The sequence below is a fragment of the Watersipora subatra genome, chromosome 4 (assembly GCF_963576615.1).
Source record: "Watersipora subatra chromosome 4, tzWatSuba1.1, whole genome shotgun sequence".
In the NCBI taxonomy this organism is placed as follows: domain Eukaryota; kingdom Metazoa; phylum Bryozoa; class Gymnolaemata; order Cheilostomatida; family Watersiporidae; genus Watersipora; species Watersipora subatra.
This window is the reverse complement of record NC_088711.1, coordinates 19,668,688-19,694,808: the sequence shown is the minus strand read 5'-3', so window position 1 is coordinate 19,694,808 and position 26,121 is coordinate 19,668,688. Positions and strand designations below refer to the sequence as shown.

Sequence of the window (26,121 nt, the reverse complement as noted above, 5' to 3'; positions counted from 1 at the left end):
GAATACAATATTTGCAGTGTTAAAATTCTTTTATACGCGGTAAAAAGTTCTTAGAACGTCTCAATGAGTAGTAGTGGCCTGCTTGATGAATTCTGTTATAATGAAGAAATATTGACAATATATGAAGTTATAAAGAGAAAAAATTAAATAATTGTCAGTGTTCATTCGTACTTGCATGTGTACATAAAATCTTAGGTTCTCGTAAAAAAACTGCTATACACAGTGCTGTCGCATTTCAAATCATTAAAAAAATATTGGAAATAATTATTATGGCCTCAACAGAATGGGGTAAGTGGCCACCATCACTTCGGCAACTGAAGTGATGGGTACTTCCCATTTATCAACAAGCAAAAACTATATTATTTTTATGAAAATGATACTTAGAAAACTAAAAAATGGAAGATGATTGTACCATACAGTATGTTTGCACAAGTCATGTGCTCTTGAGGTGGTTCATGAGTCTTGTGGTTGTCAATTCTTCAGGTTTGTACACCACGCAGCCAAACTCTAAAACATACGTAGCAATAGCTGTCATCTAAAAGAGTATGATTATGTATAAACAGTAAAATGTCTTTGTTCCATTAAACAAAGAGCGAGATGAGTTAATCATGCATGACTTGTCTATTCACTTTACTAGTTTATCAATTTAAATAAGTTAAAAAATACTATGGTATAATTTACCTCTTCACCGGAATTGCCTCTAAGGCGTCAAGTGGTGGCATTGATGTTATCTAACATATTGATGGTAGTTAAAGAGGTATCCGTAAGTGTATATGGCAGTCTTACTTACTGAGCAGTGTTTATTGCAGTAAAATGTAATTGTGTAACAGTAGTGTTTAGGTTCTGTACAAAATCTGCCATAGTAGGCACATCAGACTCCACAAAAACTACAAGAAGATTACAAGTTATACCTGTGGGTGTCAAAGCTATAGAATATAAACGAGTTGCTAATTCGTACCTCGATAGCTTCAACTGTTGGTTGGCAGTAGCAATCCACAAAATCCTCTCCTAGTTTTTGATCTAGGCCAATCTCTCGACTCACTTCTAAGGCCTTAATACCATCAAAATTTACATAACAAAGTCGAGTAGTGAGTGAATTCGGTTCTTCAAGATGTAAAATTGCGCCGGGTAGCAACTGTAACGAAACATTTTTTCTTCAAACCTCATGCTTGCAGATTACAATAGCATCAGCTAATAGCTGTATTGAACTCACTTGTTTTAGTGAGCTATAAAAATATTGATAAGGAAATTATCTTGCTTTGGGAAGTTTTAAAAATCCATCAACTTGTATGTTCAGAGCAATATCTTTGCAATGGCCCATGTGCTACTGCGCACAGTTGGCATTCATGATGCTAAACAATAGTATGCAAGGGGTATGCAATTTTATCCATACTGACAAAAAAGCGAATTATTAGCGAAATGAAACTTGTGAACAAAAGATTGCAAGGAGTAGACAACTCCTAATTCATGCTGTTGAAGTAGCTGAAGGATCTAAATGACCGCTCAATCATTGTGCGATTTTACCAATGCCAGACATGATGAACCATTCTGCCAAAATTTTAAAATCTTATTTAAAAAAAAACTTTTTTAAACATAATATTAAAGATGTTTTAAAATAAATAATTTCTCATACTAAGATTAGCAAAGAATTAGTTAAACAAAAGCACTATTTACTGACTAGACACACATCAGTAGTCCCGCTATGAATAACAAAACTATTCATGTGATCACAGGTTATAGTACTGTTCAGAACTTCAGAGTCTAGCAATATTACATTTTCCTATAACGAAAGAATCCACTCATTTACTACACAACCTGCCAGTCGTGTCTGGAAATTCGGCGGTCAAACACTAGCCCTTTCAGATAATACTATCTTACAGCAACTTTAGTTTCTGCCAAGATGGCATCACACATCTGCTGTCCTGTAAAGATAGACCGTCGACCTAAATCCTCCCTGAAGTTGCTGAAGTCTGGATGGATGTAGTAGCCAGCATGAGACTTATGAACTCTGACTCCGACAGCACGTAGTTTCCTACATAACAGCTCAAACTAAATATCCTAACTGGGACAGTGTTTCTTTACCCATGTTGAACAAGAGAGCAAATACCATAAAACTAAGTAATTCTTAACACTTTGAATTTTTAATAAAATTATTGGGATCTTTTCAAATATATGTCATTGTTGTTCTTAATAACAAAAACCATCAACAAAATGTTGTTAGACATTAGTTTTAGTAACATCGGAGGGGTTATACTTATGAAATAATTGATCTCTAATGGTTAGAATTTATTCCAACTCCAGTATAGAAAAAATATCCTTCATGAATTGACAGTTGAATATTTTATAGTTGCTCTTCCACATATGACTTTTAAGTACTAGTATTAGCACTAGTACTTCTGACATATTCGGGTTGTTGGAGGCTTGATTAATTGTCTGCAAGGAGTCAAAACAATATAGAAAAAATAAAAGAATATATAGAAAAAACAAAAGATACAAGGTTGCATTACCATGCAACTTTGTAAATGAGTTCCCTTTCTTTACTTCTTCGCTAAAGAGCTCTAATATTTTTGTTTGAACATGATACCGGCAACCAGTCCTACAAAGACACTTTTTAACAAATGCTTCCAAAATTGCTATTTAGGTTATATTTTAGTTATTCATCACACCAAATGCAATGTTTTCCCTTTCTCTTGTGAGCTTTAGGCAGCGCTCAAAAGTCGAAGACCAAATTAACAATGGTGAATGACTAACAGTGTTTTTTACTATCTAGCATTGCTAAGAACAGAGAAACCTATGAAAACAACTGTCATTTTATGAACTGAGTTAAAAAAAAATTTTAAAAGTATTTAATTTTCAGAAATTTATGATAGAAAAATGATTGATACAAATATGACATGCTCTACCATTTATCTTTATTTATAACGACAATACAAATTAAATAAATGAATAAAAGGCATTTAATTTCACATACATTGTATATTTGTTATAAAACCATTTAGTAAGAGCTGACCAGACAGAAGCACAGCTCTCTTAGTTAATCCATTGTTCATCTGAAGTGCAGTCTACTTTTACTAAAAGATTCATAAAAAGAACACACGCTATTTAAACCTGCCAGGTTTCAAGAAATACCCATAACCGACATCAGATGGTTATGGACAACAAGCAGTTCTTTGGTACCGTAACCCTATCAGTCAGCAACAGTTGGGGAGTATGATACTCACTTGACACACATTATACTGACAGCATGCAGTATTCTCCTCGTGTGGTACATGAAGTCCTTGCAGCTCTCTATGTCTCTCAAGAACTAAACACAAATTTTGAAATAGCTGAGTCAGATAAACAATGAATATTCAATGAATATGCATGAATAGGAACCAAGTAACATATGCTGTAGACAGTATAGAAGTTATTCCCAGAAAAATAAGCTGGTGCCAGATATAGCTAATTCAACCAACAAACAGGCTAATGTCATATTCCACAGCTTTTCTATTTTCCTTTCTAATTGTCTCTATAATAAATGTTTACCATTCATTTACTGAACATTAACACTTACTTCAGTGGCGGCATACTGTTGAGGAGCAGCACAGCAGCTGTATGTGTGGCTGGCAGCACTAATTACAGCTTCCCTTATGTTAGAAAGCTGTGGAGGAAAGATAGCGTACCCCACTCTCCATCCACCCGCGCTGGACCACTTTGAGAGGCCTGTTGTAACCACAGTTCCTTCAGGATAGAACTGTAACAGACGACGATAAGTCATAAAATGGCATAGCTGCAGTCGCCGGTGACAGCTGCTGGCAATAGCTGCCGGTGACAACTACCGGTGACATCTGCTGGTGACAGCTTCCAGTGACATCTGCTGATGACATCTGCCGTTGACAACTGCCAGTAACAGTTGCTGGTAATAGCTGTCAGTGACAGCTCCCAGGGACAGCTGCCAGTGCCAGTGTGTGATTGCTACCAGTGTCAGTGAATTCGTTTTACACATCAATTACTGATCAAAACTGGACAACGTACCCCCAGGTTACGATTACTTTGTTATATGGTTCTTTGGCCTTACGATGTGGAACACGATGTTTTTCTGCACAGATAATTACTATAGGTTTCTATATCCCTCTATACAACATTTTCGCCTTACGATGCCACTACTGGAACGAATTGATGTCGTATGGTGAGAGTTCACTAGTTGTTTTTCAACTTGTGGCCAAATATGCATAAACATTTAAACCAGTTACAAAAAAACTTCAAATGACCTGAAATTTTGTAATTATACATAAAAAAACTCTACTTAACAACATGGTGTTAACAGAATGTTTCACCTGAACACGGTGCAACAGAACCTTCAATGAATACACGCTCGAGAAATACCTTAGCAAGGGAAGTATAGCAGCTGTCAGGATAGGTCAGGTTGGCATATATCTCATCACTGATGACTAGAATGCGATACCGTCGGAAAACTTTGCCCAAAGCCTCGAGTTCCTCTGTAGTGTAAAGAAGACCACCTAGAAACAAATAACACGGTAAAAGGGATTTGATAGAATTTGCAATCCTTGGCATAGCCTTATGCATATGCCACTTATCTGGCCTGCAAAGCGTTTGTTAAAATAAAAGTACATACAGTCACATACCTACTTACAACCGCTTCAACAAACAAAACACTCAACATAAGATATAAAATTTAATCAATTGTTACACTTACAACGAAAGTACTTTCCAATATAGGGTATTTGAAGTTTCTTAAAGCATTAGTTTCTTATGTAAGAGCAAAGAGACTGGCGAAAACAAAGCTAAGTTAGATGAAATTTACCTAATATAAATTAGAGTAAATTAAGTTATGTGTATCTATTTAGGTTATATATATTTTATATATATAGTCACACATATTAGTTATATAACTATATATATATAGTTATGTAACGTTATATGTTATATGTAACGTTAATGTAGTTATATATAGTTTTAAAAGTTTTCAGTTCTTAATATATTTTATATATATATAGTTATGTATATTAGTTAGGTTATATATATATCTATCACTGCCTCTACCTTAGAGGGTTAGACTCTACACTTTTGTTTGTTTGCTTCTAAATAGCAATAAAAACTTATTGTTACTTCTTTTTAGTGACCTTTTGTTATTTTGTTATTTTTTACATATGACTTAATTTTTACATTTATATTTTCACATAGTTTTATGAAATACCGGTACACTTGTTTTAATGGATAATTATAACCTGCAGAGTCTTCATTAATAATTTATCATACATTTTTGAGTCAAATTTTTTGAGTCAAATTTTACATCAAATGAACTGGACGAATCACAATGTATTTATTAATACAAAAATATTTACTATAAAATTTGATGGTTTCAAGAGAAAAAAACAATTTCATACATAGTGGTGTGATGTTATCTATAGTGATAATACGTATGATACTCTATGAACTCTATAAAACAGCTGAAGATATTCGTACTCGGGTTTCCAGGATTGTTGAAAATGAGAAGCAGATTCTTTTCTTGAATTTCTTGGCCTTCGAGTGTCTGGCAACGAAAATAAAAACAAATTTGCAGGCATGAACACAAAGATTTCTTTTAGAACAACTTCACGCATTCACTTAGCTACAAGTTCACAATATAGTTTAACTTTTGATGAAATTTATAATCAATGTTGGAATCTTAGATCTGAAAAGAATCAAAACCATCTCAAAATATGGCAGCGCACTAAAATTGAATATTGAGAGGCATCAATCAGCTGGAGAGCACCTGAAAAACAACTAGACACAGGTATGCTAAGCAGTTCTGCCACATTAGTATATATTTTTAATTTTATATTTGACTAGATCAATTCTTTCAAGGCTGCAGTAGACAGTAGTAAACTTCCTTTTACATAAATTCCAGTTAATGTAAAGAATTTATAGACAATTTTTGCTTTGTATTACGTAAAAAAGTCCATATAAATTAAAGCAAGGAGGTGTAAGCTTTCAAATTAGATTTGAAAGCCGAGAGCTCCATAGTTAGCCTTAAAGATATCGTTTTCTCAATTACCGCACTTGGGAGAGAAAATGACGCATGGTTTTGTGAGTGATCACCAGGTGTGTCCATAAAATGCAGAGTATAAGTAGTTGCACAATTATTCAGAAATACCTAAAGACAGTCGATTGGTGTAGTTGTTAGAATGAATGTCACCAGTTGATCTAATTACTAGTCACTAGTGAATGTCACGAGTGACTAGTGAATGCAATCTCTTATCATCACCTCTAACCCTGGGTTAGGACAAACAGACAGACAGACACTCCCGTTACTATAGTATAAATTTAATTTTCGTTTTGCTTTATTTTAGACATACAATTTTTTCTTTCCAGCATAGACCTTGCTGTCTGGGGAAAAATTGATTTGAATTGATTTGAATTGATATTGAATTGATTTGAATTGATATTGAAGGCGTGCGCTCCTCTTAACTTTATGTAAAATCATAATCCCTAAACCAAGTGAAAGTGATAAGGGTAAAAAGAGAGAAGTTGTGGATACAAACCAATAATGCCAGTTATTGTACATGTACATTCATTACATTATAAAGTTAAGTTTAGTTTTTTCCTGTTTGAAAAGCCAAAGAGGTAAGTTTAAGATGATCTTGGAATGGATTAGGCAATTCTCATGCATTTTAGTGTTCCTGTAGCGTAAAATCCTAATAACGTAAACACTCTCAGAATGGATTATTTACGCTGTAGGAGCATCTACTGTATATTATAACACAATTAAGAATACATATAAAGGAAAGACAACTTCAATCATTATTACTAATGTCCCTCGGAGAACATTAATGACACCTATCAATTTTTAGTTGTTACTTCCTAGAGCAAGACACAGCTTTTACTAGTTTGTCTACAAAGTGTTTTAAACATCAACAACATACCTGGATCAAATTTTGAGGAGTTATCTTCCATTCATCCTCAAATGGACAATTGACAATTATTTGTTGTCTGCCTGCCAGAGTTACCTGGGATTGGTAGGTAGTCCAGCTGGGTGCCTTGAGGATTACGACTGCAAGTAGGACAAACAAATGATAGATGTGTATACAGGATTAAATTAACGATCATTAGCAAAAACATGACATGGACTACTGTCTCTGTAACATTGTGGTGCGCAAACCGCAAGACTTCCCTGATGAGCGCAGAAAATAATAATGAAATTTAGATATTAGCTTGATGAAATCAATGATATGGTTACGCTGTCACAGCATTTCGTACAAACATATCATGTTTTAGTTTATGAAATTTCTGTTACTACAACCTTCAATTCACCATCTCGACTCCTTTGCAATACTATTAGATTATCAACTTTTAAAATACTTTCGTTCAACTCACTCCATAACTCATGATTTCTGTTTTCTCATTTTTGTTTGGGCATGTAACGAAGAACATCATTTTATTGATGGTTTTTTTCCACTATTTAAGGTACAAGTTCATTTAAACATTTGACAACAAGAAAAATGTAGTTAGTGGTGCTTACATGTAAATTTAAGATATGCTTTTGCTTTCAAATATTACTACAAATGTATGAGCTAAATTACTCTGCAGATATATCAAAATATAATATAATATCATAATAATACAATATAATAAAATATCAAAATGAATAATAGTTGATGGGATGATCGCTGCAGCTGTATCTTTAAAATTGAGTGCTAAAAAAGGAAATATAACGCCATACAAGAATTCAGACCTCACTAACTTTCCTAATCTGCAAGGTTAGGAAATATTATCGATATTATCGATCATTTGAATAGCAAAGATATTAAGAGATATCAATTCAGATGGGTCAGATCAAAAACAATTTAGAACATTTCTCAGTATGTTCTATAAAATGTAAGCATGTTCTATGTTCTGTCAAGCAGCTGGTGGTAATATTGATTACTACTATATATAGTACAGAATAGAAGGCCTAACAATCAGGGAGGACAGTTTACCTGTGTCAGTAACAACCATAGTGAGATAAATGAGTATCTTGGAGCCATCAGCTACTACGATGTTTTCTGGCTGAATGAGTGCTTCAGGGTACCCAGTTGGAAAACTGTTATGGTGCTGACAGATGGCACTCCGGAGGTCAGCAATTCCTAAAATGAACCAGGATATACTTTTAAACAAATCAAATATAGTTAACTTTTGAAAATAAATGTTATGAATAAAAGTATGTATATATAGTAACGTATGTAGCCATAAAACATAATTGTGAGCAGTTGTGGGTATAGAGATGCACATACACGGGCTTGAGCCCAGCTAAGAAAATCACCTATTCAATTGCATCGCCAAGATTTGAAATGTTCTCACACGAATCTCCCATATTCTGTGGCAAAAATGATACATATTTTCAATATAAAACCAACACGTGAAGGGGTAATTAACGTACAAACACAAAATGTATAGATAGAGTTAAAAATATTAATTCAAAACAAAAGAACAATAATTGCTGAAGTCTTATAAACAATAAAAAACAGCGAAAATAATAACTCGCTGACTTAAGCTTACTTGCTGAATAATAATGCTGACTTACCTGACATACTGACATAGTCATTCCGAAAAGCATGCTTCTGCATTGCTGAGCACAACTTCTCAGGAACAGGAAATGGAGACTGTCCGAAAGCGAGATGGTGAATTTGTTGTCCTTGACTTTGTAGCTTTTTAACGTGTTCATTCATCTTTAGATTAGATGCCTGGCCATATTTATGCAAGTCTTTTCTTCTATAATGGCTTCCATCATCAACTTTTTCATTTTTTTCACTCATTCTTGCTGCAAAGATACATTCAAGTACTAACTCAAGCAATTTGCCTGTCCTTTTACAAACATATTTTTACTAGCTGTGCTACGGGCGGCGTCCAAGTAATAGAAAAATCTTTGGTCAGAAAATGAATTTGTATTTAAGATATAACAACATTTGCCACTCTAACTTTTAAACTTCATATCACGAGGAAAATGTTTCGTGCAGGTCAAATAAATGAAAAAAAAATTAAACGATTAAAAAAAAAGTTTAGATGTAAATGTGAAACAGCTCGCGAGTAATAGCTAAATTAAGTCGGTTTTGCTAGGATTACAATAAATGATGATTCGGTAATGATACAATTAATACGAATGGAGAAAACAAAATAAAAATCCCGAATATGTAGAATTAATAATAACAATTCTTGCATAGAAGTGTGTGTGTGTATAAAAAAGATAACTGTTCCACCAGAAGCTATCCATCAAAACTTTGAATACGGCGATACGAAGACAATATAATTGTCCACGCGAGAAGAATTGGCCTTGACCCCAGATATAGTAATTGAACCTTATGAAAAATATTTCTTAACAGGGGCATCGTAGCGCGTGGCCGCATCGGTTTAATAATCAGCGTGCGGTATAGCTGGATGCGCATATAGACGACATACGACCAACTTTGAGAAATATGTATATAGATATGCAAAAATCTTAATAAGCACTTAATAGATGACTTTTATACAAAATACTTTTCAATTTCCATGTTACTATTACTAGTACCCTGGCAGTCATCATTACTAGTAGCAGTCTGGTGTGCCATGAGAAATCGTCAAGTGTATGAACTCTAAACACAGTCTTAAAACTCAGTCATGTTTCGGATAGACCGACAGCCGAGCTCTTGTTACAAAATAGGCTATTTTATTATATTTTATTTTCCAAACAGTGCGATTTGTTTTTGTTGGCATAGGCCAGTGAAACAATGTTAAGATCAAATTTAATGCTATTTTTACATTTGTTAGTAAGGTGCGGAGTCTCAACCATATACATGTATATGCCAAACATTCTTTCTCTACAGTATTGCCCAATCGCTAATTTTAAACTATTTAAAGTACTGCAATTTCTATTATCGCATGAAAACGTATTAGCCAATTATAGACTATTGCATTACAATATTCACAGAACCTACGCTACAATTTGAACTTTTAGCCTCGCCGGCAATCATAGTACAGAATGTATCAACTTAAAAATAATATGTACCAGACAGTCAACAATACCCCAAGCAAAGTTAATACAGATGACACATGTTTACACAAATTTGCATAAAGTTATCTAGTTACATTTCTATGGCGCCATTGAAATCAATCTAGGTTATCCATAATAGCACTTATGTAAAGTGACAAGACGAGCAGGTGCCAGCGATTGTAAATAGCCAAAGCTCGTATGTACTGTATGTTTATAAGAGACTAACCAAAGATGAGGAGTTGACAAATATATTTTGCTCATCATCATAGTGCATCAAGCTAACAATATACGTAGTTTGAAATGATTAGCCTATGCACTGATTATTTATAAATAATAAGTTTATAGTTGCCATGGCTACTATAAATTATAGATACTCGCAACTTTTACTGATAGCTCAAATACGCAATATAAAGATTTGATAAATAACGAAAGATTCCTTAGCGTAAGTAGATCACAAGCTGAAAAATTTTTCTATTCTAGCCTTAACACTGCCTAATCCAGTCAGTATAGGCTTATGCCGGCTAATATAGCTCTGCCTCATACAATGCTGCAGCCATTAGTCCAAGCTTGGAAATCTTTTTATAGAAAGACGTATGGTTTATGAGCACATATGAAGCCTGCAGTAGCTCTATTTTAGACCTATCGGATTGACGCTGTAAGCCTGTAACCCCAAGGAAAAAACATTCTCATTAGCTAACAATTTGCCCTAAACATAGAATACTCGTTCCATAAAAGATACTACCTTGGTTTTTATTAGATAACATCTCAACAATGAGCAGAAAAGTGAAAAACAATAAAAAGGAAATTTTGCGGTTAGACCAGTTTTCACTCGAGTGATATAATTAACACATCCTTTGAAGTTAACGTTTATAGGTTTAACTACTTGGAATAAAAATATAAAAGATAAAAGCTGGTACATATAAATCAATCATGCAAATTTTCAAGCATGTCATAAAATTTCGATTTTTAGATTTGCTTTATGTACGTAAACCATTATGTGAATACCTTTAACTTTAGAACAAAATTTTACATCTTCAAATTATATTTTCTTACCAAATACGCCTCGGCCTACTCTAAGAAGTGATTCTTACAGTTCTCTATGCAAACTACAAATAACATTTCAGCACACACAGGGATGTATAGCCAATCACCATAGCATAAAACCCAGGAGTTTCATTGGCTGAAGTATGTGTTACCCAGGTTGAGAAGGTTATTGGTCTGCTAATTGCCTGAAATCATAGCTAAAATAGTTGCATGTTTTGAACATTTCAACTTCGTTTAAATATTTCTTATTTGGTCATAGCGCATCAAATAATAACATTGTTCAGAGGTTATTATGTGATGCGAATAGGTTATTATACACAAACACAGGAGGGCTATTAATAAGTGCTTATTTTACAATGAAAATTGGGTTATGTACAGAATATAGCTCCACAATATTGGTGAAAAGGGCTGCAATAACAAGTTTAACTGCAATAAAAAAACCCAATAAGTAATGTTGTTATTTATGTTGCAAAACACCGTAAGTAACAAATTGATAACATAAATAACGAATTGTATGATAGGAGTGACAGAGTGATATTTTACAGAAAATGTGAATAAAGTTACCACAGAGTGAATTCGTAAGCATTACCCCGCACCCGCCAGAGTGAGACATCGGGCCAGGTATGGCGCCTTACAGTGCCTCGCGTTCCGTGTTCTCAACTCGAGTTGTTGAACTCGAGTTATATTTACAAACTTGAGTTTGTAAAAGTAAGGTGCAATATATTGGTATTACGGCAGCATAACCGTAGATCTGGTTATATTAACAAAGTTACATCAATAGGCATCCGTTAGCTAATAGAAATTAAACTATTTATGTATGTACTGTAAAACTAGAACCAATGGTGAATTAGTGTCCCGAGTTTGCAACTTGAGTTGATAAACCGAGTTATATTTACAAACTCGAGTTTGTAAATATAACTCGAGTTGCATAACTCGAGTTACACAACTCGAGTTCATCAAAAACTCAGGCCGAGTTCTTTCAACAGCAACTCGAGTTCAACAACTCGGCTTGAGAACATGGAACGCGAAGCACTGTAAGACGGCATACTAAACAACTCATCATTTCATTTTCTCTAGCTATATTTCTTATATGGAATATGGAACTTTTTTGGTGCATCATTAAATATCCTTGATATAATTTCCATGCTTGTTCATTTTCGGTGTTCATTCGGTTTCTTGTCAGGTTCTAGAAAGATAACTCTTTTTTTCATTTGAAAAAGAAGTGGCCCAGCCCAAAATAAATTGTTTTTCAGTTTGCTTTTTACATTCTACAATTGTTTTTGTCTCTTTATATTTATATAAATAAATATGCGCAAATATCGCCAATATATATAACTTAAATATGTATATATATTTAAATTATTATTTGAAATCAACTATTAAATTTTATACAATATGCGCAAATGCAGTTCTGTAAATGAGACACCCCAATTACTCACTTTGCTTTTTTACAAACCCGGGTTAGTTTTGCGTAACGCAACTCGAATTCATCAAAAACCCAGGCCGAGTTCTTTGAACAGCAACTCGAGTTCAACAACTTGAGTTGAGAACACGGAACGCGAGGCACTGTAAGGCGCCATAGGCCGGGTGGCTTTAGCCCTGCCGGGGCCTGCCCCTCCCTAGCCTCCTGCATTGGTTTGAAAAAAACAGGCTGACACCCTTCAATAAAGGTACTAGCAGTAGAGTCACTGTAAGATCCTACAGAGGTAGCACATAAAAAGTGTGAAATAGTTCAACAAAGAAAGTTCAACAGATTAACATCCAATTTCTTCAAAGTTTCTTAGATGGCTCATAAACGTCGTTTGCGCATCAGCTTAAAGGTCAATAAATTTTTTCTGAAGAATGCTAACCTCATACTCAAGAACTCCAGAGCTCTTACATGCAAAGTAGTCATATTAATACAGAGTCACACATAATCCTTATTATTGTATGCCAATAATGACAGTTTTATTGTGCCTCTTTACTTAATGCTTTAGACGGAATTGTATTTCGACTTCATCATACCCTAACGAAAAAATTGCTCAATATTTCGTTGATGTAACAAAGCACACTAAATTAACGTTCAAGCAGTTGAAAACAGCTGATCTATAACTCTATGGTTATTTTAAGACATCAAAAAACATAGTGCGTAGTAAAATTGGAGTGCTGTACTGAACAAAACTAATGATGCTGAGATAAATCAACTAGTAACGATTTGCTAAGCGTGCTAAATAACAGCTCGTGAATCACCCATTGCCTATAGCCTGCATTAAGCTGCTGTCAGTTCACAACAATACATCATTATATACGGTATATCTAGTACAGTGTACGCAGCTCGTACTGTATATAATTATCATATACATATGCGAACCTACTTCTCAAGTACACAATAAAAGTTACCAACAGAAAATGAACATGTACTTCCATCATATTATCGAAATGATATTCGCGTCTCAACCAACATCTCAATATGGAACTCAATAAACCAGTTTGTATGGGTAGGATACACCAAGTAAAGCTTTTACCTATAACACCGAAGAAATCAACGCTTGAAGCTAATACATGTATGGCTATTTTCAGAACGTGCTATCTTGACGTAGGTTTTAGGGGACGCCGCAAACTATTCTTGACTATATCTGGAAAAACAGAATGGAACGAAATTCACAGGCTAGTAGCTAGTAAGGTCGCGCTACTGTTTATAATGTATCCAAATAGTTTCACACTGAAACTAGTTCTGAAACAGTTGTGAAACTATACGACACTGAATGTTTCGTCTTCCCTAGGTCAGCGCCATATTCGCGAGGTGTCGTACGCGCCACTGGCCTACGTGACATCTTCTCCGGTATTGTAGGTTTGGTCTGCGTATACCAAAATTTACAACACTATTAACTATTGAATGACTGGATGAAATTCGTAAGGTTAAAAAGTCATAGTGGGCTCATTGGTACTTACTTCATGAATGCAAATTGTAAACCAGTCAGTCATAGTAATGAAGGCAAATTTATGGATAACTGACAAGCGTAATATAATGGGAATTCTGCTTGATGAGCCAGCATATTGTTTGTTAGATATAAATAGCCGGCTCCATGTTGTTATTTTATGTCTGGCAACCCGCTTAATGACATTTTTGTAATACATATTTTTCATCGTACTGTTTTCTTTGCGTTAACTATTTCATTTTAGGCTCTCACATGGTTTACAATTGCTCCATCATGCGTCCATAAATAAATTAAATCTTTAACTTGTTTCAAAATACATTACGTTGTATTCGAAATATTTTATTGTCAGTAGCTAATAGATATGTTATGCAAGCATTAATAATAACAATTTTTTTTTCTCACCCTCATAAATTTTAGCGTTGTAAAATCAGTTTTATACCGGTAACTGCATTTACTGTAACTACTACTGGCTGTGCATCAAAAATTATTGCAAGAATACCATGTCAGTTGTACTCGAAGATGCGTCAGTATCAACTTATGACGATTCTATTTTATTACTAGAAATACTTTTTCATTAGCTGGCTTTCGAGTTATCAACCCTCTCCTAGTAACGCCCTTCAACCTTTATTCAGATATTGTTTTTTTCATGTCTGTTTGCATAACTTTGCTTACTATTCATTGTATATGTAAATCCTGGCCTATCAGCAATCATAGACCGTTCAACCCCATTGAAAGCAAGCTTCTCATCCCAACAATTACACTCCAAAACTCTTAGCAGCCATAAAATGAATATTACTAGGCGAATGATATGGCTAAAAAAGCAAATCAGGACGCGTGGCAAGTCCTCAATGGTATTGGTTACGAGTTGGGCAAAGAAAGAATGTGCACTCCCTATATATTCTTAATTACTAACTGTAATGTGAAACTACAATTTTTCAAATGCTACAATCTTGATAGTATTTTGTGTATTTAAGTGATTAACGAAGAAGTCACTGTGATGACACACTACTACTTTAAATTGTTACTTCTTATAAGACACCATTTACCCGACTTTAAAAAAGCCAGTTTACTGAATACAGGGGTGTGAGAAACGAAAATAAAGGACTCTCTATTCATAAGGGTTATTTCAAGGTTAATATTGTTGATATAGGATTTACATGTAGAATGCTGTCTATTTAATCACCAATCAACAGCGTTTATGCTAGACATGTAAACCTTTGATATTCATAAACTGTCATTTGGTGGATTGTGTTAAGATTTAATTAAATTCTATAGTAAACTCAATACTGATCTACTGACATGTGGTAGGTAGGCCAATATCAAGCTAGTGACCATTAAAAAGTGTAAAAAGCTGCCTACATCTCCACCACTGCAATAGCCACTACCATATGTCCAGAATGCCCTGGATATTTCCTACTAGGCTGGAGTAGCCCCGTACAAGGGAAACATAGATATAACCATAGAAAGTCATAAAAACGAAGGTGAACAATGATATAAATAATGCAGAGGCTATGACGTTCTTGGAAATAACACAGTTACAGTATAACATCTTGTCGGGAGCATATCGGACTAACAACAACAATGGTTTTAATCATGCTCGTTGCTCATTGCCCAGCAAACAAAAACTTAAAAAACTTTGATGAAGTTATGGGTAAAAGAAGTGCTGAGAAAGATGTCGAAAATGTCGCAGAGTTCCGCGGCATTGGCCAAGCAAATCGAATGCTCGCAGATGATTATGTAGCAGTGAGTAAATCAGCAGACATGGAATGCAAAGTCTAGATGTGTAGCCTGTAATATCACTTGGTGTCCGGTGAGCTGTCAGTTGCCATCTCTCTGCTATTTCGCAGGTTTGGCATTGGCTGGCAGAGTCGAAGACCTGATATTAGGTCTGCTGCTGCTGCGGCCGAATGACGAGTATGATCTAGTGCCTCGGTTCCCGGGTGTGCCTGGCTGCGATGGATTGCTACAAAGATTGCCACGTCATAAACAAATGCACCCTAAGCAGCATATTCTACCATAACCACTTCACTATTACAGAGTCATTAAGAATATATTAATTAATTGATTACAAAACTAATGTTGCACATTCAAATACGAAAGAATAAACCTGTGCAAAATCTAACAAAATTCTGCTGTAAAGAATTGTTCACAAAACCACTTGATAAAATGAAATTCCTCTAATATGGCCGAACATAAAAGTAAAACAACTTCAAGCACTTTCACTAGGAACCACAAGGTTTAATGTCTACTAGTGCCCATCACCATGCTACTATTGATGTCACCATCCCGTATATAATGCGGTATCACGTCACACAAACCGATATAGCCATTAGTACAGTAGCAAACCCACTCTCAACAATACTGTTACCCCGTTGCGCACAAATAGAACAGCCTTGGTGTATATGTTCGGGATTATCACAGGACCACAATAAAGTAGACAATAGGTAATAGCATATGCTACACACCTCCATGCAAACCAAACCATACAAATATAATGTTGGGTGCTGTATTCGGAACAACATTTGTTGTCTTGCATACTGCCTGAAAGCAGGGATTGGAAGAATGAAAGGATAATGGAAAATTGGCCCATGAACCAAACGAAACCTGTCTGAGATGACAGCGACCCCCCTGCATGTCAGAAGGGGAGGTGCGATGCAAAAGGTGATTAGTAAAAAGGAAAGAGAGATTAAACGATGCCAAACCAAGCAGATGAGTCTGCAAGCAATAGATATACCTGTTTCAGTGCGACATCTTCGATAAGGGGCGTCGGGAATGGAAACTACTATTAGAAGCACTACTTGCACTGCGCATGGATGGATTTCTATAATAATCAGTGGCACAAGCAGTGAGCATAACGCATCACCATAGACTGCAAATCCTCAGCCCATCACCGGAAGGACTCCGCTAAGGAGCCCTCCACAACGTCTAGTGAAATCCCAAGTAGCAATGAAATGTTAAAATCAAAGCCAGCCACACACGTCTATGCAAGAGAAGGCTTTATAAACACAAATATAAAAATTGAAATGATTTGTGGAAAATCAGAATGCCAGCTATGGTACTACTGACACCAATGCAGCTTACATAGACGTAAGCATCCACCGTGCAGTGTCGTGCGTCGTATAGGTGTTAATCAATGAGCATTAATCAACTAAAGGAATCAGATATGATAATTTGCTAAATCATTGAGAATTACATTCATCTTGACAGTCTAGGAGGCGTAGCGAGAAGCAAGTCTATTGGTAAGGCAGGGAAATTGTGCTAGACAACGCGAGAGAGAAAGTCTTGTCAATTTTGAATGCACTTTGACCGAAGATAAAAGGATTGCTAAATCAGCTTTGTGTAATGAATAATTAATGCAAAGTTTGTAATTTGCGCTATTCGTCTAGTCAAGCAATTTCGGTGGTCGATGAAGCTGAGATAAGCGGTAAGGCCATAATGCGATTCAATTAGCCTTCATACCGGAAAGCCCGAGTTCCTGACCGTGCTGGATATAGACAGAAGATAACTTAACATACCAAATAACTTGTACAAAAGTCCTACTAATTGAGTGTGAATAATGAAAAACGAATGTGAGCATTACAAATTGTGATCGGAAAAGACCAGCTCGGGGTATTCTATAACGAAGTTTACTAAGTGAAACAGAAATTTAGATTTAAAGCTAAGGAGATGAGCATAAACTATCAGAAAGAACTGAATCTTGTACAAAGTATGTGGATAGACAGAGAGAAATCTGAGAAAACAAAGAAGGGATAAGAACCTTACCCTGGGGGCCGTGACTTGTTTACTCTCTTACTCATCCTCTGTATCCATCGCTTTTGCTCATCGGATGTTGAAGCCTGCAGCAGTAGTTCCTTGGCTAATTGGGCATCCTTATTGACTGTAAGAACAACAATTATGCCACTGCAACTCGTTACAAATGCACATCGTACAATCCTATATCATAGTGTAGACAGCATCGAGTAACAGTTATTTAGAGATGAATAATTGCCACAGCACACTATGAATCACCTAATCATCTAATAGAATTATTTCTTGAAGACAAGTATAATTTAATATACAGAAATTATGAAATACAAAGACTAAGTTAGGACACACAACTCCAAAAATTTGGCTGTTGTCTGCATTAAGGACACACGCGCACACGCACACACACACTACTATATAATGGCAAATACTTTGTCTATTTTGTACAATTCTTGTAAAGTAAAACGATTCCTCTAGAATACACACAACACATATAGAATAGCATTTATTTGGCTCTGGTACACAACTTTCATATAGTGGTATAAGTCATTGAGGACACACGATTGCCATAAAAACCATGAGATATTGAAGTCACACACAATGCAACTTGTATCCCTGGAACCACCTCGCAGTTATCTTAGTAATAATAGCACTCTTGGATAATAAGCATCAAAATTCAACCATCTCATTTCAAATAATAACAATGCTACTAACTTAGCAAAACCTTTCAATGGAAACACATGCAAGCATAACTATCATACATTCTAGCGCCTTACAAGTGCTCAACACACAAAGGCAGCAATGGAAAATAAGACCTACATACTCGATGGCTTTAGAATTGACATTATGTTAGTCTATGCAGACTCAGCCAAATGCGGCACATACTAACCTTTGCAGTAACCAACAAATTCTTCACTCCTTTCAAAGTGGTGAAAATGAAACTTCATGTGGCAGCCTGTAAACAGATGACCAAACGTAACAATACCAAACCCAATACTGTACAACACACAGCTTTCAAAGCAGCTATGCGCATATGTAAAAGCTTTTATACCTGTACTGAAATAGCAACCATACGATTTCAAAAATGTTCAATACCGTGAACCCTCGCTACTTGAGGCCTCATCTTTCACGACCTCAGTCTATAGCAAATTTTTCATTAACCGCAGTTCTACGGTGTGTGCGTGCATATGTGTGTGTGTGAGAGGGAAGAAGAGAGTCAACACAAAACGGACAACAATTCAACCTAATAAAATAGCAAGTTATTAGCCAATGAGCGTTTTAGATGAACTGCGTTCAAGAAAAAATTTGCTAGAGTAGCTCAGTATGTATAAAAGGCTAAATAGACGACAGTTGTTTGTAAGAATGGTCACAATATGGTCCAAGCTATCGGAAAGATGAACAAGCAAGCCAGTCTAGACCATTATTTTCAGGTAAAACAACAAGGCAAACCAAATATTCCAACTCTTATCTCCATTTGATTTTACTCCAACTGACTCATGGTAGCTACATTTGATTTTACTCCAACCGACTCATGGCAGCTACATTTGATCCAGCCTGTACAAAACGAGATAGCAGTTATTGACATTTTGCGGTCAGACATTTGGTCCCGATTACGGGTGATACGTAGGGATTAATGTGATGTATAGAAGCATGACTTACTCTTGCACTCGAGCGCTTTTGGAGGATTGAACATATGCCAGACAGGATTATTGCATGAGTCACATGTAGCGGGTGTCCTATAGTGTATCTCTAAGAAGTCATGACCCTTGTACTGTAGAACACCTGGGTCGGGTTGATTATCTTCTATAGTTCTAATAGCTGTCTCTCCATCGGTGTAATATAATATCTACAATTCAGAGTTTAGGAACTGACAACTCCAGCTCATCTTGTACGCACAAATATACTACCGCCGGATAGATTGAGCGATGAGCTCAAATTGCAGTGGATGAAGCTTCATACACGCGTTTACACATCAGAAAGCACTTGGGTAAATTCTGACATAATTCACTAACTGAACTACTTACTTCTAAGGAGGTATGACATACGGATTTCATACAATTTACATAGTAATAATTTTTTTACGTTTTAGTCATATTACACCAATTGCAGACTTGCTTCTTTTGGTTTTTCCTTTATGCGAAAAGGCATTTAAATGCAGACAATTGTGAATTTTACTGCTGACTATGCAATAATTCAAATGAGTGTATATAATGAAAAAATGACCAAAGATAGATTGTTTTCATATTTTAGTGCATTTAAAAGTAAGAAATTCTGCATACGCACTTTTGGAAATATCGAAAACGTATTTCAAGTAATACTAAACCCTGCTGACTTGCGATACACTATCGCTCGCGTCATCAGTAGGATTAACATGGAAACAAATATTATTCAAACTTTAGAAAAATGCTAAAAAGGTCTCAGAAAAGCAGAATGAGGCATTTAACTACGAAAATAATGCTATAGGCAATAATGCATTACCTATAGCAAAGCATTATTAACCGAGTAGATATTTAACTACATAGATATAATGTCAATACTTGGGAGTTTTTCATTGCTAAAGCAATGACAACTAAATAATCAAGAATTATTATTCCTTCTTGTATAATAGTTGTTTTTGCCGTACTTTCAGAAACTTTCAGTAGCTTTTGGCCCTGTCACACCTCCGTTGATTATCATATCTTTACAGGGTCTCATGTGAAAAATACCTGGATTATCTAAATGGAAACGTGGAAAATATCAGATATATTCAGTAAATGACTAATACAACAAAGCGTACTCTACCAAACACATGCTCAGCGTAATATAAGGCTGGTACCTAACTTACTTGGAAAATCTTGGGAATATCTTTAGGGGAGGCCCTATGCACATCTCCTTGGGAGACAGCTCGAACATGGGCTAGTTTGCTGTAACATATATAGACTAGAAATTCCACTGTCATACAGCCCACGACCAAAGTGATATTGGAAAAAAGAAAGGGTACTGATGGTTGAGAAATGCAATATTAGCAGTCAAATAGGATAACTGCAATGGTAGCTGTAATGTACTGGGTGTGGGTGTTATTATATACAACAAACAGCAATAATGAAAGGAAAAGATTATATGTTTATATCTTTCCACCTGCAAAAAAAAAATGCAATATTGGCCAATATTAGAAGTAAAATGCACTGATATTATTGAAATAACCAATATTATTAATATAGTAATAATATAAAACCAATGCACAATTTTGTTTGCATTTCAAAACGTCATAGCTAACAATATCACGAAGTTGTGATATTTATATAGATTTTTAGAAAATCTGTACTACGTAGTCATTGTTCTGTAGTCATCCAAACTTATAATTAATTATTGTAATAATCTCATAAGAACCGTTAAAAAAATATCATCGTCATTTTCTTTACTTACACAGCGTTGGACATCAGTTAGAATACGAAAGTACTCAAATGTGTTAGCAAATGAAAATGAAAAAGTTGAAATCGGCAAAAATGAAACGATTTCTGTACTCCTATGTTAATTGCCGAAACCTTCGGCAATTCGACAATGCTATAGACTGGTAAAAAGTACACGTTATTTTTTCGTGAAATGCGCAAGACTTAATCGTTCTATTCTCTGTCGCTCGGCGTTTCAATTTCCGGTCTTAACTTTTATAAAAGTGAGGCTTAGCAAGTTTTAATAACGATTTTCGTCCTAATAAATCTGTCTATTTGTGTATAATCCGATCAGATGGGTAAGTTTTAAGAGAATTTCGATAATTTACAAAGACTTGGTAACATATTTAAATAGGCCTACATGTGTTTTGTATCGTTATTATACTTCAACTAATCTACAAAACGATGGTTAAATTTGTTGATGAAATTTTCAAACAAGGGTTCGTCTCATTGTTGATGAATAATTTTCGTAAGTTGTGTGCACATGCATTTATCATAAAAACTCTTTAACTTCGCATCCGCTCGTTTGGTCGTGGGATAATATACATGCATCCATGCAAGCATTCCATCTCAGATCTTTGAAAGCCTCTTTCAGCTCACATTGTACTATGCAACTTTACAGCATTCAGAAACAGCAAGATTTGACCAACAAAAATGTACAAATTCTGCGAACTAGAGAGACATGAAATTGTTTGAAACTGTGAAGACCAAACCTAATACGACAAGTAAACAAACAGCAGTGGATATACCGAGTTAGAGACAAAACAATCCCAAAGTTTATACGCTTCACTCATTAAAGTGAAATGAAAATGTGGCAAAGCCCTGGAAATAAGAAAAAATGTAAGAAAATGTACAAGAAACCCATCACATGCAGGAATGTTTGTACTAAAATCCATTAGATGAGAGGAATACGGTAATCCTTCATGTTTTGTGGTTAATCGGTACTGGTGCCCTTGCAACCAGTGAAAATCTTTGAAAGTGTGAGCTATAATTTTACCAATGAAACACTCAAACTGCTTTCTAAATTTGCGGTATTTATTGCGTGAAGTTCATATATAGTAAGTAGATAAATTGAAAATTGCTTAAATGACTTCAGGTCATCAGTGACTTATCAGTTTCCAGGAACATCAGACCCAGTAATTTAGGCCATTTAAGCCTTTTTAAGCATTAGCATGGACTAAACCAGCTCGGAATATTTGTACTTGTTATTCACTGGGTTCATTTTGGGAAGAAACTCACACGCTTGTAAATATGACAGAGAGGGGATAACTCTTATTTGCCACAACGTATAATTCACAAACAGCTTCAGCGACTAGACTGACAGTGTATTGCTATGCGTATGCAATTCTAATTACAATATACATTCATTTTCACGGAGCATACAAAACATGTCCAAAAATCACAAGGAATAATTTAAATAGGAATAAAATTTGATCATAAATAGCAAATTTTAAATAATCGATGTTCTAATGAATATTTTCAACTCCACAAACTACTGAAGCTGTGCCAGCTGAACCGCGGAGTAGCGATAGATTAATGTATTTCAACAACAGGACAAAAACAGTAAATGGCATGCAAGGCAGCAAAGACATGATGAAATAATGATCGAACTGAGTCTGAAGGATATGCTGGGAGGATAGACTTACTCGATATCGATCACCAGGTTAGGAGTGCCATTCTCATGGTCGTCGTCAAAGAAGAGTATTTTCTTATGGCTAACTACTATGTACTGCTTCTTCCAGGTAAACCTGCCTTTGTTCCTAGCAGGTATAGACAACCATCCTGCCAACCTCTCTGACCCTGTAAACAAGTTGATAATAACCAAACTATATTGAAGTAGTACGGCAGAAAGGCTTTAGGATAAACTAAATTAACATAACTAGATGCGGCAAAGCTCCGGATTAAAACAGTAAACAGAGACAGACTCACCAATTGATTCTTCAAGTGACTCAAGGTCATTGCCACTAGATATAGATAGAGTGTCACTGGTAACGAGTTTTTGTCGGAGTTGTTCTATCTCGCTCTCACGCCCATCGAGCTCCAACTGAAGACGAGTCTTCGAATTGCTTTCTTCAAGCAGGACGGCGTTCAGCTCGTTTAGCTCTTTTGTGTGCTTGTCTACCAAGGCGTTGAATTTGTGTCGCTCCTAAACACGGAAGATATCGCTCTATACATATTAGGCAATTTAATGCAAGACGCAAGGATGCCTATTGGGTAGAATATCATTCAACTCAAGTCATGTAATTGGGTGGAAGATCATTCAACTCAAGTGATGTAATTGGGTGGAATATCATTCAACTTAAGTCATGTAATTGGGTGGAATATCATTCAACTCATGTCATCTAATTGGGTGGAATATCATTCAACTTAAGTCATGCAATTGGGTGGAATATCATTCAACTCATGTCATGTGATTGGGTGGAATATCATTCAACTTAAGTCATGCAATTGGGTGGAATATCATTCAACTCATGTCATGTGATTGGGTGGAATATCATTCAACTCATGTCATCTAATTGGGTGGAATATCATTCAACTTAAGTCATGCAATTGGGTGGAATATCATTCAACTCATGTCATGTGATTGGGTGGAATATCATTCAACTCATGTCATCTAATTGGGTGGAATATCATTCAACTTAAGTCATGCAATTGGGTGGAATATCATTCAACTCATGTCATGTGATTGGGTGGAATATCATTCAACTTAAGTCATGCAATTGGGTGGAATATCATTCAACTCATGTCATGTGATTGGGTGGAATATCATTCAACTCATGTCATCTAATTGGGTGGAATATCATTCAACTTAAGTCATGCAATTGGGTGGAATATCATTCAACTCATGTCATGTGATTGGGTGGAATATCATTCAACTTAAGTCATGTAATTGGGTGGAATATCATTCAACTCAAGTCATGTAATTGGGTGGAATATCATTCAACTCAAGTCATGCAATTGGGTGGAATATCATTCAACTCATGTCATGTGATTGGGTGGAATATCATTCAACTCATGTCATCTAATTGGGTGGAATATCATTCAACTCATGTCATGTAATTGGGTGGAATATTATTACAACCAATATGAATAAGAAACGAATGAGATAACGTAAGGACCAACCTGAGTGAGATCTTGCTGTATTTTCCTACATTCTTTCTCCTTCTTTTTCAATTCACTGCTGTTGACCTTCTTGCCCTTGTCTTTCGGTAGTATGTCCTTCCTGTTCATCACTTCAGCTAGTTTATTAATAGCCTAAAATAAACACACCCTTAGCGTCAACGTTTCAGTGAACAAGATATAGTAATTGAAAATTTTACAACCTAGAATCAAATATTCTCTGCAAAGTGAGTAGAACTGAAACAAAGCTATCAGATATTCTTGGATATTCAGACAACATCATAACTTGTCATAACTGTAATAAAGCAGAAAATATAAAATCAGCCTCCATTATTGGAAATACGGACTGTTTGACTGAAATTAAATATGCAATGCTTCATTTGATCTTGGTTAGGTAAATGCTCAACTGCAATTTTCACAAAAAAACGAATAATTGCAAAATGCAGCTTTGTTAAAAATTCCAAACTCAACCAACTCGTATGATCTTTTAACATTTCCTGATGGTGTATTGATGTTTAAATAGAATAAATTTGGTAAACTAAAGCTTACGTTGTTGATGCACGAATAAAGAAAGAGAATGCAAACAATAGCAGCTCCGTCAGGAAACAACATATTTCTATAAATGTGCGGAGAGAAACGCAATCTTACCTGCACTTTCAACATTCGCTCACTTGTAAGGTTCTTTCTCAATTCCCTCAGCTCTTCATTGATATTCTCACGTTTCTTAGACTCAAGTAGATTATTCATTTCTAAAAGAGAAAAACAAGAACTGCTACAAATGTCTTCTTTTGTATAACCTACACCTATGCTAAATCGCTAACCATTATTTTTATTCACTCCGCATCACTTAGTGCCCCTGAATGGCTAAACGGTCTACCACTCATATCTTAACTACCATAAAGATTTATTTAATTTAAGAAACTGCCCTTGAAGGCATAACAAGATACCAAATGTGGTTTAATCTCCAAATTACTAAACTTCATGGCAGTTGAACTAATGTATAAATCTTATAGCCACATTCAACTACCTGTAGAGTTATAATTGATTATTAATTTATATATTAGGTGTCATGTAGTTGATCTGCTTCCTCCTTTATATATTGCATGGGTGTCATGTAGTTGATCTGCTTCCTCCTTTATATATTGCATGGGTGTCATGTAGTTGATCTGCTTCCTCCTTTATATATTGCATGGGTGTCATGTAGTTGATCTGCTTCCTCCTTTATATATTGCATGGGTGTCATGTAGTTGATCTACTTCCTCCTTTATATATTGCATGGGTGTCATGTAGTTGATCTGCTTCCTCCTTTATATATTGCATGGGTGTCATGTAGTTGATCTGCTTCCTCCTTTATATATTGCATGGGTGTCATGTAGTTGATCTGCTTCCTCCTTTATATATTGCATGGGTGTCATGTAGTTGATCTGCTTCCTCCTTTATATATTGCATGGGTGTCATGTAATTGATCTACTCTCTATTTTATATACTATAGGTGTCATGTAATTGATCTAATCTCTACTTTACATACTATAGTAGTGATTTAATTGATCTGCTCTCTACTTCATATATTATAGGAGTCATTTAATTGCTTTACCCTCTGATTGCTTTTTCATGTTACTCTGCAGGTCATCTATGTCTCTGTGTAGATCAGCAACCTTCTCAGTAAGCGCTGCATTTTCTTTCTCTAGCTTCTGAATGGAAGAGTCCTTCTTAGAACAATCTTGTTTTACTGCAAGCAGCTCCAAGTCAAGGATTTCCTTTTCATGCTGCAAATCATTTAGCTAAAACACAAAAACCAAGAGTTGCTGACACTCGTCATTTCGCCAACTAATTAACTATCAACAAAAAAGTGCTTGATCAGTCAATTACTGACAGTAATTGA

General features: G+C 35.4%; 2 protein-coding genes across 3 annotated transcripts in view; both read right to left on the bottom strand.

The window, feature by feature from the left end:
* Positions 1-89: 89 nt before the first annotated feature.
* LOC137393646 (aspartate aminotransferase-like) lies at positions 90-14,415 on the bottom strand. Of its 2 annotated transcripts, XM_068080285.1 has the most exons (11): positions 13,534-14,415; positions 8,543-8,779; positions 7,959-8,105; positions 6,906-7,033; positions 5,467-5,533; positions 4,366-4,499; positions 3,554-3,733; positions 3,222-3,304; positions 1,879-2,032; positions 959-1,135; positions 90-507 (listed from the first exon to the last, which is right to left on the bottom strand). In XM_068080285.1, the coding sequence occupies exons 2-11, from the start codon at positions 8,772-8,774 to the stop codon at positions 472-474; spliced, it is 1,338 nt and encodes a 445-aa protein (XP_067936386.1). In that variant the 5' UTR covers positions 8,775-8,779; positions 13,534-14,415; the 3' UTR covers positions 90-471. The 2 variants fall into 2 exon arrangements, 1 of the variants encoding a protein (XP_067936386.1); XR_010978312.1 differs by lacking the exon at positions 90-507 and having other exon boundaries at positions 1,032-1,135; positions 1,816-2,032.
* Positions 14,416-15,080: 665 nt separating this feature from the next.
* Positions 15,081-26,121, bottom strand: part of LOC137393645 (rho-associated protein kinase 1-like) — a 52,742-nt gene continuing 41,701 nt past the window's right edge. The window contains 11 exon segments of the mRNA XM_068080284.1: positions 15,081-15,910; positions 16,682-16,778; positions 17,682-17,824; positions 18,581-18,646; positions 19,414-19,537; positions 20,516-20,594; positions 22,766-22,919; positions 23,049-23,265; positions 24,243-24,374; positions 24,888-24,988; positions 25,834-26,020. Of these exon segments, the coding sequence (XP_067936385.1) occupies positions 15,744-15,910; positions 16,682-16,778; positions 17,682-17,824; positions 18,581-18,646; positions 19,414-19,537; positions 20,516-20,594; positions 22,766-22,919; positions 23,049-23,265; positions 24,243-24,374; positions 24,888-24,988; positions 25,834-26,020 (1,467 nt within the window). The 3' untranslated portion in view covers positions 15,081-15,743.

Bases quoted from the DNA above. Each gene is read 5' to 3' on its own strand.
- LOC137393646 (XM_068080285.1), bottom strand. From the start codon at position 8,774: ATGAGTGAAAAAAATGAAAAAGTTGATGATGGAAGCCATTATAGAAGA. The intron at 3,305-3,553 runs GTAAGTGTTAAT...ATTTGTGTTTAG, and splicing joins AACAGTATGCCGCCACTGAA to TTCTTGAGAGACATAGAGAG. The intron at 508-958 runs GTACGAATTAGC...CGTATGTTTTAG, and splicing joins CAACAGTTGAAGCTATCGAG to AGTTTGGCTGCGTGGTGTAC.